Source organism: Ovis canadensis, chromosome 1 (genome assembly GCF_042477335.2).
Source record: "Ovis canadensis isolate MfBH-ARS-UI-01 breed Bighorn chromosome 1, ARS-UI_OviCan_v2, whole genome shotgun sequence".
In the NCBI taxonomy this organism is placed as follows: domain Eukaryota; kingdom Metazoa; phylum Chordata; class Mammalia; order Artiodactyla; family Bovidae; genus Ovis; species Ovis canadensis.
In genome coordinates, this window is record NC_091245.1 from 196,165,530 (window position 1) to 196,179,355 (window position 13,826).

At 46.9% G+C, this 13,826-nt stretch overlaps 1 protein-coding gene across 8 annotated transcripts in view; it reads left to right on the top strand.

Moving 5' to 3' along the window:
• TMEM44 (transmembrane protein 44) overlaps nucleotides 1–13,826 on the top strand; it is a 47,992-nt gene that overhangs the window by 26,017 nt on the left and 8,149 nt on the right. For all 8 annotated transcript variants that reach the window (XR_011249868.1, XR_011249870.1, XM_069557317.1 and 5 more), the window contains one exon: nucleotides 1,914–2,072. Coding sequence is in view for 6 of the 8 variants with exons in the window: in XM_069557317.1 (XP_069413418.1) it covers nucleotides 1,914–2,072 (159 nt within the window). In the remaining 2 variants the exon portion in view is untranslated. The remainder of the gene's footprint in view (nucleotides 1–1,913; nucleotides 2,073–13,826) is intronic.

Sequence of the window (13,826 nt, forward strand, 5' to 3'; positions counted from 1 at the left end):
GTTGGCTTAAAATTCAACATTCAGAAAACTATGGGACCTTGGCATCTGGTCCCATCACTTCATGGCAAATAGATGGGGAAGCAAGGGAAACAGTGACAGACTTTATTTTTGGGGGCTCCAAAATCACTGTAAATGGTGACTTCAGCCATGAAATTAAAAGATACTCCTTGGGAGAAAAGTTGTGACCGACCTAGACAGTATATTAAAAAGCAGAGACATTACTTTGCCAATAAATGTCCATCAAAGCTATGGTTTTTCCAGCAGTCATGTATAGATGTGAGAGTTGGACTGCAAAGAAAGCTGAGCACCGAAGAATTGATGCTTTTAAACTGTGGTGTTGGAAAAGACTCTTGAGAAGAGGATTGCAAGGAGGTCCAACCATTTCCATCCTGAAGGAAATCAGTCCTGAATATTCACTGTAAGAACTGATGCTGAAGCTGAAACTCCAATACTCTGGCCATCTGATGTGAAGAACTGACTCATTTGAAGAGACCCTTATGCCAGGAAAGATTGAAGGCAGGAGGAGAAGGGGACAACAGAGGATGAGATGGTTGGATGGCATCACTGACTCGATGGACATGAGTTTGAGTAAACTCCAGGAGTTGGTGATGGACAGGGAAGCCTGGTGCTACACTCAGTATGCCAGCTCAGTATGCCTGGTGCTACAGTCCATGGGGTCGCAAAGAGCTGGACACAACTGAGTGACTGAACTGAACTGAAACCCCCGCCCATAGCCTCGAGGATCCCTGTGGGAAACTTGTGTGCCCTGTGGGAGGAAGATCTCTTCTGAGGTGGACAGAGAGATAGGTGATAGGTAGATAGATATGGGTGCTTGCTAAGTCGCTTCAGTCATGTCCAACTCTTTGAGAATCTATGGACTGTAGCCTGCCAGGCTTCTCTGTCCATGGGATTCTTCAGGACGGAATACTGGAGTAGGTTGCTGTTTCCTCCTCCTGGGGATCTTCCCCAACCAGGGATCGAGCCTGTGTCTCATGTCTCCTGCATTGGCGGGGCCACCTGGGAAGTCTAGCTAGATAGATATAGATAGATGGTAGTTAGCTAGATAATCTGACAAGTTTCTTCCTCCCTTAACCCTTCCCAAGGCACTCTCATAGGCTGCTGACAGGTGTGCTGGTTAAGCCTCTATGGAGTGCGCTTTTGCCAAGTGGAAGTAAGAATGAAAGTTGCTCAGTCATTTCCAACTCTGCAACCACATCAACTATACAGTCCGTGGAATTCCCCAGGCCCGAATACTGGAGTGGGTAGCCATTCCCTTCTCCAGGGGATCTTTCCAATGCATGGATCAAACCCAGGTCTCACGTATTGCAGGAGGATTCTTTACCACTGAGCCACAAGGGAAGCCCTACTTTTGCCAAGAGCTATCCAGATGACAAGTGTGCATACCCTCTGACTCAGCAGTTCCACTTCTAAGAATTTATCCTGTATATCCTGAAATTGTGAATGTAAGATATAATTTACCACAGTCAGTAATGATTGTAAAAGCAAGAGGTTGGGAATACCCTAAAACATCCATCAGCAGGGGATTGGTTAAACAGATTGTGAACACCTATACAATGCTACAAAAACAGAGCTGCTGCAGTACTATTTCTAAAGCATGTTGTTAAGTGGAAAAGGAAGGAAGATGTATAGGAGGCTACAGAGTGTACTACTGTTAGTGGAAATGGGGGGAATATGTCCATGCATTTGCTCGCGTGTGCGCAGAAAGTTTGGAAGGACACACAAACGAGGGCTGGCTGCCGCTAGGGGGAGCTCGGTGGCTTCGGGAGGATGGTGGAGGCCGCCGCACGCTACATCCCTTCCTACCTTTGGAATCCTGAAGGACACGAACGCCCTGACAGTGCAAAAAATAAAGATGCTAAGTCTCTGCCTGCCCTTCCCCACACACCTTGCAGGTGAGCTGCAGTGCCAGCAGGCTGCCTGGCGACGGACAGAGAGACACAGGAGCCACGTCCCTGCAGGAGCCCCCCTCCTACCCTCCGGTTCAGGTCATCCAGGCCCGCGTGTCCTCCAGCAGCTCCTCCCAGGTTTCTTCCATCAACTCGGACCTCGAGGTACGTGCTGGGTCTGCTGGTGGGTGTGCGCGTCCTCCTTCACCTGGGCTTGCCCGTGCCTCCCTGGTACCTGCATCTCTCCGCTCCTCCACACCAACCTCGTGCCTGCTGAATAGTGAATAAGCATCTTCCGAGGACTTTCCTGCACAGTCCGTGCTGGGGAGGACTTTCTGTGGTTAGATGAGTCGGGGAAGCACTGCACACTGAGTCAATGGAAACAGTCATGATTTAGAGAAATAAATGCTGAATGACAAACTTTTTAAAGAGGCTCCGTGGTTCCCAAACCCATTTGACCAGGGAAGCCTTTCTTCCCCCAAAGGAGCACCAGCTGCTCCCTGTGGTGCTATCATGTTGATACACGGAGGCCCTTGGTGGGCATCCTGCCTGGCACTTTCATAAGCTTTGCCTCATTGTGAATTTTTGGATCTGTGAAGAAGACACATCACATTCTGTGATACAGAAATGGGTATAACTCTCAGGTCTGTGGTCCTGTCCCTCTCAGCCCCACAAGCTGTGGCTCCCAGCCCTGGTCAGAAGGAAGTTTCCCTTTGCAGCCAGTGAGAACAAGGAGAGCATCGTGGACAGGTGGTGTCAGTGGGGGGCACCTTCGTTCTGGGTTGGTTGGGTTCTCCCACTCTTTTGATGTTTAAATACCTTTTTATGACTTGATGATAATAGGAAGTGGTTAGTTGGTGCTGAGGTTTTGGTTTTGGTCGTAGTGGCCTTACTTGGCAAAGTAATGAGCCGGAGGTCCTGAGTCAGTCCCCCATACTTGCTGAACTCACAGTGAACCTTGAAATCTGAAAGACTTAGAGCCTGTGATTTTCAGGGGTTAAGTCCTGATCCTGTGGCGTGGGCTCCAGGCCGTGCACACCTGCCTGGGCCTTGTGCCCTTCCTTGCCCTAACCTACATGTCCTCCCTGGCCATGGACTGCTCCCTCGTCCCCAGGATTCTGGGTCTTTCTTCCTGGGTCTTCTCTGGCCCAGTTTCCACGTGTCAGAATCATACCCAGATGCCACCTACTCACACCCCCCGCCCCCAGGGATTAGAGCCTCCTTCTCTGGGGTGCCCACAGCGCATACATCTCTTATATCCCTGCTGTTGTGTGCCGTGTGGCCTGGGGGGCTGCAGGGACCTGCCTCCCCCGCCAGGCTGTGCACTAGCTTTTAGGTCTGGAGGGCTGGGCTGCCCTCATCTTTATCTCTCAGTCCTGGAACAAACACAGCTGGTCCCTGAGAGCTTGAGTTTTGAGGGAGAGATTCTATTTCAGACCAGGGACCATTCAGGGTCTGTGTATCCCAAAGTCCTGCATTCGATGCTGTTTGTTTCTTGGGTTTGATCTCAGAATGGGCAAGACACCCAAGGTGCCTGGCTTGGCGGCTGGAAGCCAGCAGTCCAGGCTGAGTCCAAGGCTCCAAGGGGAGAGGAGCCTGAGTACAGAGTGTGTTCAGTGAGGGGAAGGGACAGCGGGGTTGGTGAGACGGGGAGGTGGAGGAGGGAGGGAGAGGGTAGGAAGCTACACTCACTCTCACTCTGTGGAAACCCTAACTGAGGTCAGGATTGGACCGTGACCTTGAAAAGTTTAGAAGTTTGTCTCTGTGACTGTTTTGGGCCATTTCTGTGTTTTCCAGCCCTTTTCCTTCCTCTCCTCTATTCTCTCTCTTTTTAGACTTTTATTTGCTTAACTACGTAAATCCCAAGGGGATGGGATTACACTCATAAGTGAGGCAAGTGGAAATGAGTACCTTTGCCCTTGTTAAATAAGAAATATATTTTTAGAAGCTCAGCTGCCCCACCCTCCTGAACCCCTGCCTTCCCCCAGCGCAGTCCTCCTACTTCATTACCTGAAACGCCCATACACGACACATGGCGAAGTGCTGAATAGCTGGGAGGATCACTAGGCATAGACACTGCGGGCCAGACGGGATTATGAATCTCCCAGGACAGGCTGCTGAATATGCGAGCAGGGGACAGGGTAGCTTGTCAGATGTGTGACCCTTTGGGTCTTCCGGTAATCTGTATGCTCTCTTCTTAAAAGTAAGATGTGTTTATTGTAGAAATTTTGAAAGATGTTCAGTTCAGTTCGGGCACTCACTCGTGTCCGATTCTTTGCGACCACATGGACTGCAGCACTGCAGGCCTCCCTGTCCATCACGAACTCCCGGAGCTTACTCAAACTCATGTCCATGGAGTCAGTGATGCCATCCAGCCATCTGATCCTCTGTCGTCCTCTTCTCGTCCTGCCTTCACTCTTTCCTGGCATAAGGGTCTCTTCAAATGAGTCAGTTCTTCGCATCAGATGGCCAAAGTATTGGAGTTGCAGCTTCCATATCAGTCCTTGAACACCCAGGACTGATCTCCTTTAGAATGGACTGGTTGGATCTCCTTGCAGTCCAAGGGACTCTCGAGAGTCTTCTCCAACACCACAGTTCAAAAGCATCAATTCTTCAGCGCTCAGCTTTCTTTATAGTCCAACTCTCACATCCATACATGACTACTGGAAAAACCGTAGGTTTGACTAGATGGACCTTTGTTGACAAAGTAATGTTTCTACTTTTTAATGTTTCTGCTTTTTAATATGCTATCTAAGTTGGTCATAGCTTTTCTTCCAAGGAGCAAGTGTCTTAATTTCATGGCTGCAGTCACCATTTGCAGTGATTTTGAAGCCCCCCAAAATAAAGTCTGCCACTGTTTCCACTGTTTCCCCATCTATTGGCCATAAAGTGATGGGACCGGATGCCATGATCTTAGTTTTCTGAATGTTGAGTTTTAAGCCAACTTTTTCACTCTCCTCTGTCACTTTCATCAAGAGGCTCTTTAGTTCTTCTTTGCTTTCTGCCATAAAGGTGGTGTCATCTGCATATCTGAGGTTATTGATATTTCTCCCGACAGTCTTGATTCCAGCCTGTGCCTCATCCAGCCCAGCGTTTCTCATGATGTGCTCTGCAAATACGTTAAATAACCAGAGTAACAAACGATACACAGCCTTGACGTACTCCTTTTCTAATTTGGAACCAGTCTATTGTTCCATGTCCAGTTCTATCAGTTGCTTCTTGACCTGCATACAGATTTCTCAGGAGACAGGTAAGGTGGTCTGGTCTCCCATCTCTTGAAGAATTTTCCACAGTTTGTTGTGACCCACACAGTCAAAGGCTTTGGCATAGTCAGTAAAACAGAAGTAGATGTTTTTCTGGAACTCTCTTGCTTTTTTGATGATCCAACAGATGTTGTCAATTTGATCTCTGTTTCCTCTGCCTTTTCTAAATCCAGCTTGAACATCTGGAAGTTCACGGTTCATGTACTGCTGAAGCCTGGCTTGGAGAATTTTGAGCATTACTTTGCTAGCGTGTGAGATGAGTACAATTGTGTGATAGTTTGTGCATTCTTTGGCATTGCCTTTCTTTGGGATTGGAATGAAAACAGACCTTTTCCAGTCCTGTGGCCGCTGCTGAGTTTTCCAAATTTGGAAGGTGTAATGATGAAAATTAAGCTGTAAGCCTTTCAATCAAACAGCAGCAGCTCAGCGTGGTGGGACAGGGTGGTCTCCTTGGCTTTTCAGAGCAGTATTTCTTAAAGATCCTGGATCCTTGATGGTGAAGGGGAGCAAGAGGGTGTTTTACTTGATGAGTGTGATGCCGCATTCACCCACCTGTTCCGTCACTCACTCGTTCAGCAAGCATGTTCTGAGGGGGGCGGGATTTGAAAGCAAACCTTCTGAGGACAGGTGAGCCGGCCTGCCCCACCTCACCGGTTGGGGGCCCTTGGTAGATTGGCCACAGCCTGACTGTGACCTTGCTCCTCCAGACCACACACCAAAGGGACTGAGGCCTGCGGTCAGATGCTGGGCCCCAGGTCACCACTTCCTCTGGTTTGCAGCCTCTCTTGCTCCCGGCATTGCACAGTTCAAATGTTTTGTAATGCTGGGCTGCAGCACCCGGGGCATCTGTCTCTACTCTCTGGCCACAGTGGGCATCCGCTGCCTTGACCTCCTCTTATTGTCTTTGTCTATTGCCAACCAGCTGGGCTTCCGCCTCCCGTACAGAAAGGAGCATTTGCGCACTCCCAGCTAAGGTGATGTGTTTACCTCCTGTGTGGGCTTTGGCCTTTACAGTTTTGTGACTTAACTCTCAGAGGGTGGCTTTGTGGCTTTGGGGCACACACTGAGGGATTTGAAGACCCACTTCCTGCCATACTGGGGGAGGTAGAGAGAAGAATGGCCCCTCAATACAACATACACTGTATCCACATCACTCAGCTCACGAAGCATTTTAAGACCATTGCTCACAGTGACTGAGGTTGTGTCATGAGCCACACATGGTGTGTTCTCTACTTCACAAACACTGTTTGGTATAATCCTTCTAACAGCCCGAGGCAAAGACCTTTAAATATTTGTTTCCCAGAAGAGAAAACTGAGATTAAGTGAGTTTAAGTAACATGCCCAAGAAAACATCATCACCATCATCACAGTTATAATTCACAGACCTGGGAATCTGAACCTGGCTCAGAAGTCTGGCTCAGAAACCCTGTCGTTACCCACTACACCCCGCTGCCTCAGCAGGAGCTCCCCAGGGAGGGAGGCAGGACTCTCCACAGGACTCCTCCGCTCACCTGTGCTCTGCCTTTGTTCTCAGGCAAGGCCCTGTCTAGCAGACAGGATAAAACATTGGGATTTATAAGGAATTTCAGTGATGCAGAACACACAAGAGAAGGGAGGGATCAGACAGATAAGATGTGGAAACTTGCCTGAAGGGAGAACTGGGTTATTTTCACTGATCCTCAAAGTGTGCACCAGCTGGGCTGGTCAAAAGTGTGCACCAGCTGGGCTGGTCAGGGCACTGGATGAGTGTGACTCGTGACTCTGTGGAGAGGTCATTTGTGTGGGCTGCCTGGATTTCTGCATGTCTCCCGAAGAGAGGGCACATTCCACAGGGACGGTGCCCACTCACTCCCTCGGCCATTAAACCCGAGGTAGCCCTACTCCTAGCACAGCTGTCCGAGGGCATCCTGCGCACCTGTGGAGGAGGGGTCAGCAGCCGCAGTGGTGGGGGGCTGGGCCCACAGGGAGCAGGACTTTGCAGCCAGCCTCCTCACTTGCCAGGACAGTGGCCAGCCCCTGCTTCATGAGTGCAGGGTCGCCCTCGTGTTGAGACTCCTCTTGTGCCTTTAAAGGCTTTCCCCCGCTAGCCTCTGGGATGCAAGAAAGGACTGAATCGCTCTTGGTGAGGAAGGAGCACTTAGTCATTTTTTTCCCTTCTGTGCTTCCGAGCAATGCTGTCGACCTGGTGTAAGAAGCTTTGGAGGAATTCTGCGGAGGAATTCTGCAGCGGATTTCTGTAGGAATTCTGTTTCTGTCAATGAAAGAAAGTCTGCATGTTGAGAATGACTGGCTGGAGCTGGCACAGTGTGTGTGTGTGTGTGTGTGTGTGTGTGTGTGTCTGTGTCTGTGTGTCTGTGTCTGTGTGTGTCTGTGTGTGTGTACAGAGCCAACACCAGATATCAGATTGCTGTCTGAAGAGGCTCCAGTCCCAGCCCCTGTGTCTTGCTAATTCTGTGCCTGAGGCTCTTGACAACCTTGACAACAAGCACTGCTTGTTCCAGACCCTGCTTCCAGCACCCGCAGGTCAGGACAGAGGCCTCTGATATTTGTCCTTCTTAAAGCCACATCATTCTTCTAAGGAAAAAACAATTAGTTAAAAAAAAGAATACACACACATCATCCCTGGTGGCTCAGACAGTAAAGAATCTGGCTGCAGTGTGGGAGACCTGGGTTCGACCCCCAGGTTGGGAAGATCCTCTGGAGAAGGGCATGACAACCCCCTGCAGTATTCTTGCCTGGAGAATCCCATGGACAGAGGAGCCTGGCAGGCTACAGTCCATGGGTTCATAAAGAGTCAAATACAACTGAGAGACTAACACGCCCACATACACTAACTCTAAAAGTCCTAGTTTCAAAAGAAAATACATATAAGTATGAAGAAAGAGGCCAGAACATTCCAATAGGCCCCAAAGGCTAGAAATCAAGTTTCAGGGTGTGGTATCTGCCCTGCCCAGATCTGTGTGCTCCTATGTGCCCTGTAGCCAAGAGAGATGGTATGTCTGGAAGTGTGTGTAGAGTCAGCCAGTTCCCCTGGGGATGAGGAGAGACTCTCTACTGGGCCCCGAGGGCAGCAGGGCTGAGCAGAAGAGAGGGCGCTGAGCAGGGACGGGACTTGTTAGGCTCTCACCTGCCTGGTGGCCATACTTTTCTGCACTGGACTCCTTGGGTTTGAGTTTCTCCCTTTGTAAACAGGAATCAGGAGACCTGCCCTGCCTACGTGACAGAGATTGTGAGGATCAAATGGGGGTGCTGCTGGGGCTCTGCAAACCTGTTGATGGTTCTAGATGCAGTGCGGTGGACAGCAGGCTGCAGGTGGGCTGGACACCCACGCTGGCCCTGGGTCCCTGCGCCAGGCAGTGCTGTTCGTTTTTCTGAACTTGCTCTGTAAGTGAAGATAATGAGTTCAGGGAGCTGGTGAGGCTGACAAAGCACCGTTCCCACAGATACTCAGCTGTGGACCAGGTTATCTTTCAGGCCCCATTTAGCAAGTGACTCTAGGTGTGAAGGTGTATGGCTGGGGGAGGCAGGCGGAGGTTAGTCACACTGAGTCAGTCCTTTGGTTCTGAGCAGCACATGAATAGCAAAATTTCTTCCAAAACCCCCACAAATATACAATGTTATATGTCAGCTATATCTCATATTTTAAAGAGTAAAAAAAAAATTTTAAAGAATCAGGAATAGGAACCAAGGTTGCTAGGGCCAAGGTTGCCTGGTGGTCCTAGAGTTTGGCTTAAATACAGTATTTGTAAATCCCTGTGACTGGAGTAGAAAGGGCCCTTTTCCCAACCCCTGCTGCCCACCGTTGTGATACATATGGCTTCTCCATCTCGACCCTTTATGCCAACCTTGGCATGTCCCTGCATTGAAACTGTCATCTTTATTAAGGAAACCAGCCCTCCGTGGGTCAGAACTCCTCCTTCACTGGTCCAGGTCACCAGGGGCCTTGCACATAGCACTCCATGGCTTGTGACCCATTTTGCTATCTCACATCCCATTTTACTCACTACAGACCATGAAGGAAGAGCCGAGTAAAAAGTTTGAGCTGGTCAGTTCAGTCGTTCAGTCATGTCTGACTCTTTGCAACGCCAGGCTTCCCTGTACATCACCAACTCCCAGAGCTTGCTCAAACTCATGTCCATTGAGTCGGTGATGCCATCCAACCATCTCATCCTCTGTTGTCCCCTTCTCCTCCTGCCTTCAATCTTTCCCAGTATCAGAGTCTTTTCCAGTGAGTCAGTTCTTCTCATGAGGTGGCCAAAATATTAGAGTTTCAGCTTCAATATCAGTCCTTCCAATGAATATTCAGGACTGATTTCCTTTAGGATGGATGGACTGGTTGGATCTTCTTGCAGTCCAAGGGACTCTCAAGAGTCTTCTCCAACACCACAGTTTAAAAGCATCAATTCTACTGCGCTCAGCTTTCTTTATAGTCCAACTCTCACATCCATGCATGACCACTGGAAAAACCATAGCTTTGACTAGATGGATCTTTGTTGACAAAGTAATGTGTCTGCTTTTTAATATGCTGTCTAGGTTGGTCATAGCTTTTCTTCCAAGGAGCAAGTGTCTTAATTTCACGGCTGAAGTCACCACCTGCAGTGATTTTGGAACCCCCCAGAATAAAGTCTGTCACTGTTTCCACTGTTTCCCCATCTATTTTCCATGAAGTGATGGGACCAGATGCCATGATCTTAGTTTTCTGAATGTTGAGTTTTAAGCCAACTTTTTCACTCTCCTTCATCAAGAGGCTCTTTTGTTCTTCTTTGCTTTCTTCCATAAGGGTGGTGTCATCTGTATATCTGAAGTTATTGATATTTCTCCCGGCAGTCTTGATTCCAGCTTGACCTTCATCCAGCCCAGCGTTTCTCATGATGTACTCTGCCTATAAGTTACATAAGCAGGGTGACAATACACAGCCTTGACATACTCCTTCCCTAATTTGGAACCCATTTGTTGTTCCATGTCCAGTTCTAAATGTTGCTTCCTGATCTGCATACAGATTTCTCAGGAGGCAGGTCAGGTGGTCTGGTCTTCCCATCTCTTGAAGAATTTTCTACAGTTTGTTGTGATCCACGCAGTCAAAGGCTTTGACATAGTCAGTAAAACAGAAGTAGATGTTTTTCTGGAACTCTCTTGCTTTTTTGATGATCTAACAGATGTTGTCAATTTGATCTCTGGTTTCTCTGCCTTTTCTAAATCCAGCTTGAACATGTGGAAGTTCATGGTTCATGTACTGTTGAAGCCTGACTTAGAGAAATTTGAGCATTACTTTGCTAGTGCGTGAGATGAGTGCAATTGGGCAGTAGTTTGAGCATTCTTTGACACTGCCTTTCTTTGGGATTGAAATGAAAATTGACCTTTTTCAGTCCTGTGGCCACTGCTGAGTTTTCCCAATCTGCTGGCATATTAAGTGCAGCACTTTCACAGCATCATCTTTTAGGATTTGAAATAGCTCAACTGGAATTCCATCACCTCACCAGCTTTGTTCGTAGTGATGCTTCCTAAGACACACTTGACATTGCATTCCAGGATGTCTGACTCTAGGTGAGTGATCACACCATCGTGATTATCTGGGTCATGAAGATCTTTTTTGTACAGTTCTTCTGTGTATTCTTGCCACCTCTTCTTAATATCTTCTGCTTCTGTTAGGTCCATACCATATCTGTCCTTTATTGTGCCCATCATTACATGAAATGTTCCCTTGGTATCTCTAGTTTTCTTGAAGAGATCTCTAATTTTTCCCATTCTATTGTTTTCCTCTATTTCTTTGCATTGATCACCAAGGAAGGCTTTCTTATCTCTCCTTGCTATTCGTTGGAACTCTGCATTCAAATGGGTATAATTTTCCTTTTCTCCTTTACCTTTCGTTTCTCTTCTTTTCTCAGGTGTTTGTAAGGCCTCCTCAGGCAGCCATTTTTGCCTTTTTGCATTTCTTTTTCTTGGAGGTGGTCTTGATCACTCCACAGTGTCACGAACCTCCATCCATAGTTCTTCAGACACTCTATCTACCAGAGCTAATCCCTTGAGTCTGTTTGTCACTTCCGCTGTATAACCATAAGGCAGAGAGGTAGAGAGCTGGTAGAGATAGGGAAAGAATGTATGAGAGCGGAAACCATGTTTGATCCCAAGTTAAGTGCTACAGAACTGCTTAATTAACTAAAAAAAATAGGAAGGATGAGATACTGAAGTGCACGGTGGAAATCTACTTAATGAAATCTAAGACTGAACTGTAGCTGGTGTGTATCTGGCCAGTCTCAAAACTTTATGTTCAGAAAAACAAAAAAAGCCTTTATAACGGGTCCTGAGCCCAGCAGCATCTCACCACCCGAGTCCTGGGGAGGTCTCTTCTCCCTAAATATAAGGAGGGTGTTGTACAGATGGCCTCTGGGGGCCCATTCAGCTGCCAGTCTGGAAAGTGACTCTCTTCAGTGGCAGAGATACGCCTCAGAGTCTTCAGGAACAAAGAAGTTAGCGCATGACTTGGGGGCAGGTTTCAGAACACCAAAAGTGTACTTTTAGCAATGAGGTGAATTGAAATACTGTGTGCTGTGGTTCACGAAAGTGATGGAATTGTGGTCCTAAAGACAATTTAAGGGTGTATAGAAATGCTTATTCTGTGTTAAGAGAGAAAAGCAATTTGCATAATTTGATTTTTGCGTGTGTGTTTCAGAGGGCTGTTCCTTCATTAAATCATAAAGGCTCTCTTTCAGGGATAGAATTACATGCAGTCTTCAGTTTGGTTGTTTAAAAAGTTTCTATACAAAAATGAACAAATGTTGCTCCTGAAACAGGGAAAAGACTACAAAAATGTTAGTTATTTTCGCTTTTTTTCCTAAGGGGTGGAGAGAGACCTCAGTTACAAAGATTTGGATTAATCATATTTCTTAGGGACAGTCTCATCTACTACTTCCACTAGAGGGCACTCTTCTGAAATTTTAGGTTGCTGAAGATTTTGGAAAGGCGGTTTCAGGGTTTCATTTCAAACCTAGTTGGAGGACTCCAGCTTCTTTATTTGTTTGCTTACTTGTTTGCTTGTCTTTAAATACACTTTTTCTTTGGGAATAATTTTAGATTTACAGAAAAGTTACAAAGGTAGTGCAGAGCGTTCTTATTTACCTTCACTCAATTCCTCCTAAGATTAACACATTGCAGCACCATGCTACATGTGTCAGAACTGAGAAATTAACATTATTCCGGTAGTACATTGCTGTTACCTAAAGTACAGACTTTATTTGAATTACACCAGTTTTTCCATTAAAATGCTTATTCTGTTCCAGAATATAATCCAGTATATCACACTGAATTTAGTAATTTTTTTAAAACAAACTACAAAACTCACTGTGGCAATCACACATCACCAATTATACTTTACATGAACATGTGTATTTTCTAAAGAAAGATGAAGGTTACCATTCTTTCTTTCACCTCTCGTTTTATTTCCATTACGTTTGCAGAAGTTATGTAACTTTTTCAATCCCTATGTTGTCATCAACATTTCCGTCCTTTGCACTGTATGAGGAACCATCATTTTTAGTAATTTCGTATCTTCTCCAATTAATCTTTTTTTTTTTTTCAGTTTATGTTCCCTCCAGTAGGATGTCATTAAAAAATCAATGCTGTGGAATTATAACAACTTTGTTAGGTGTAATAATGGCATTGTGCTTAGGATTTTTTTAAAGTCCTTATCTATAAGATAATACTGAAGTATTTACAGATGACATTATTTACTTTAAAATACTTAAGCCAATGAAAGCTTGGCGGAGCAAGAACAAATGAAGGAGGGTGTGTCCATGGGTGTTATTGTTTTACTTTTGTGTATGATTGAAAATCTTATAATTAAAGAGTTGTTCAAAAGAAAAAGGCGTGGCACAGCTGAAGTCAGCGGTGACTCAAGTTTTTGAAGTACATTCTGTCCTCCTGCAAAAAACGGGAAGGGCTTCATGGGGGAGGATGGGAAGGCGGGAGAAGAGGGAGGAACTGGGGAGAAGACTGTCAGGCTTCCTTTTGCCTCACCCACCCCATATTCTGCCCTCTCTCCTGCTGGGGCCACCACATCCTGCCCAGGGAGGGACAGGGAGCTTGTGTGGGGGCACGGACCAAGAACCCAGCTTTGGTGCCCCTTCTCTGCCCTCCTCAGAGTCAAGATGGGGTCTCTGCCCTTTGCCCCGGGGCCTACCAGGTGCCCTGGGTGTGAGCTTGAGGCAGAGCTCTGCCAGCACAGCCTGGGCCACCTCTCTGCCTGCTCCGCCCCTTCCTCCACCTCTGGCCCAGAGTGGAACTCCACCCGCAACCCCCCACCCCCACACACACATAGCTGAGCCCCATCTCTGGGCTAGCAGTTATCAGCAGACAAATAGAGGGGTTCAATAAAGTTTTTATAATCTTAATTCAGATAACACAGCTACACACACACACACACACACACACAAACACACATGTCCTGGGCACTGCAGGAGGTGCCAGAGGAATGAGAGCAGATGGCAAAGTTACCCTTTAAGAACCTGAATCAGATATATTTGAGGTTTGGGGTGGAACCAACTGTACAGTAAAGGCTGATTAAAAATGAATCTTGGGTGGTAGCAAATACCCTGGAGTTTCAAAGTGAAGATTTTATTTGCATCTCTTTTTCTTAGTTTTATGGTTTCGAGTTGACTCA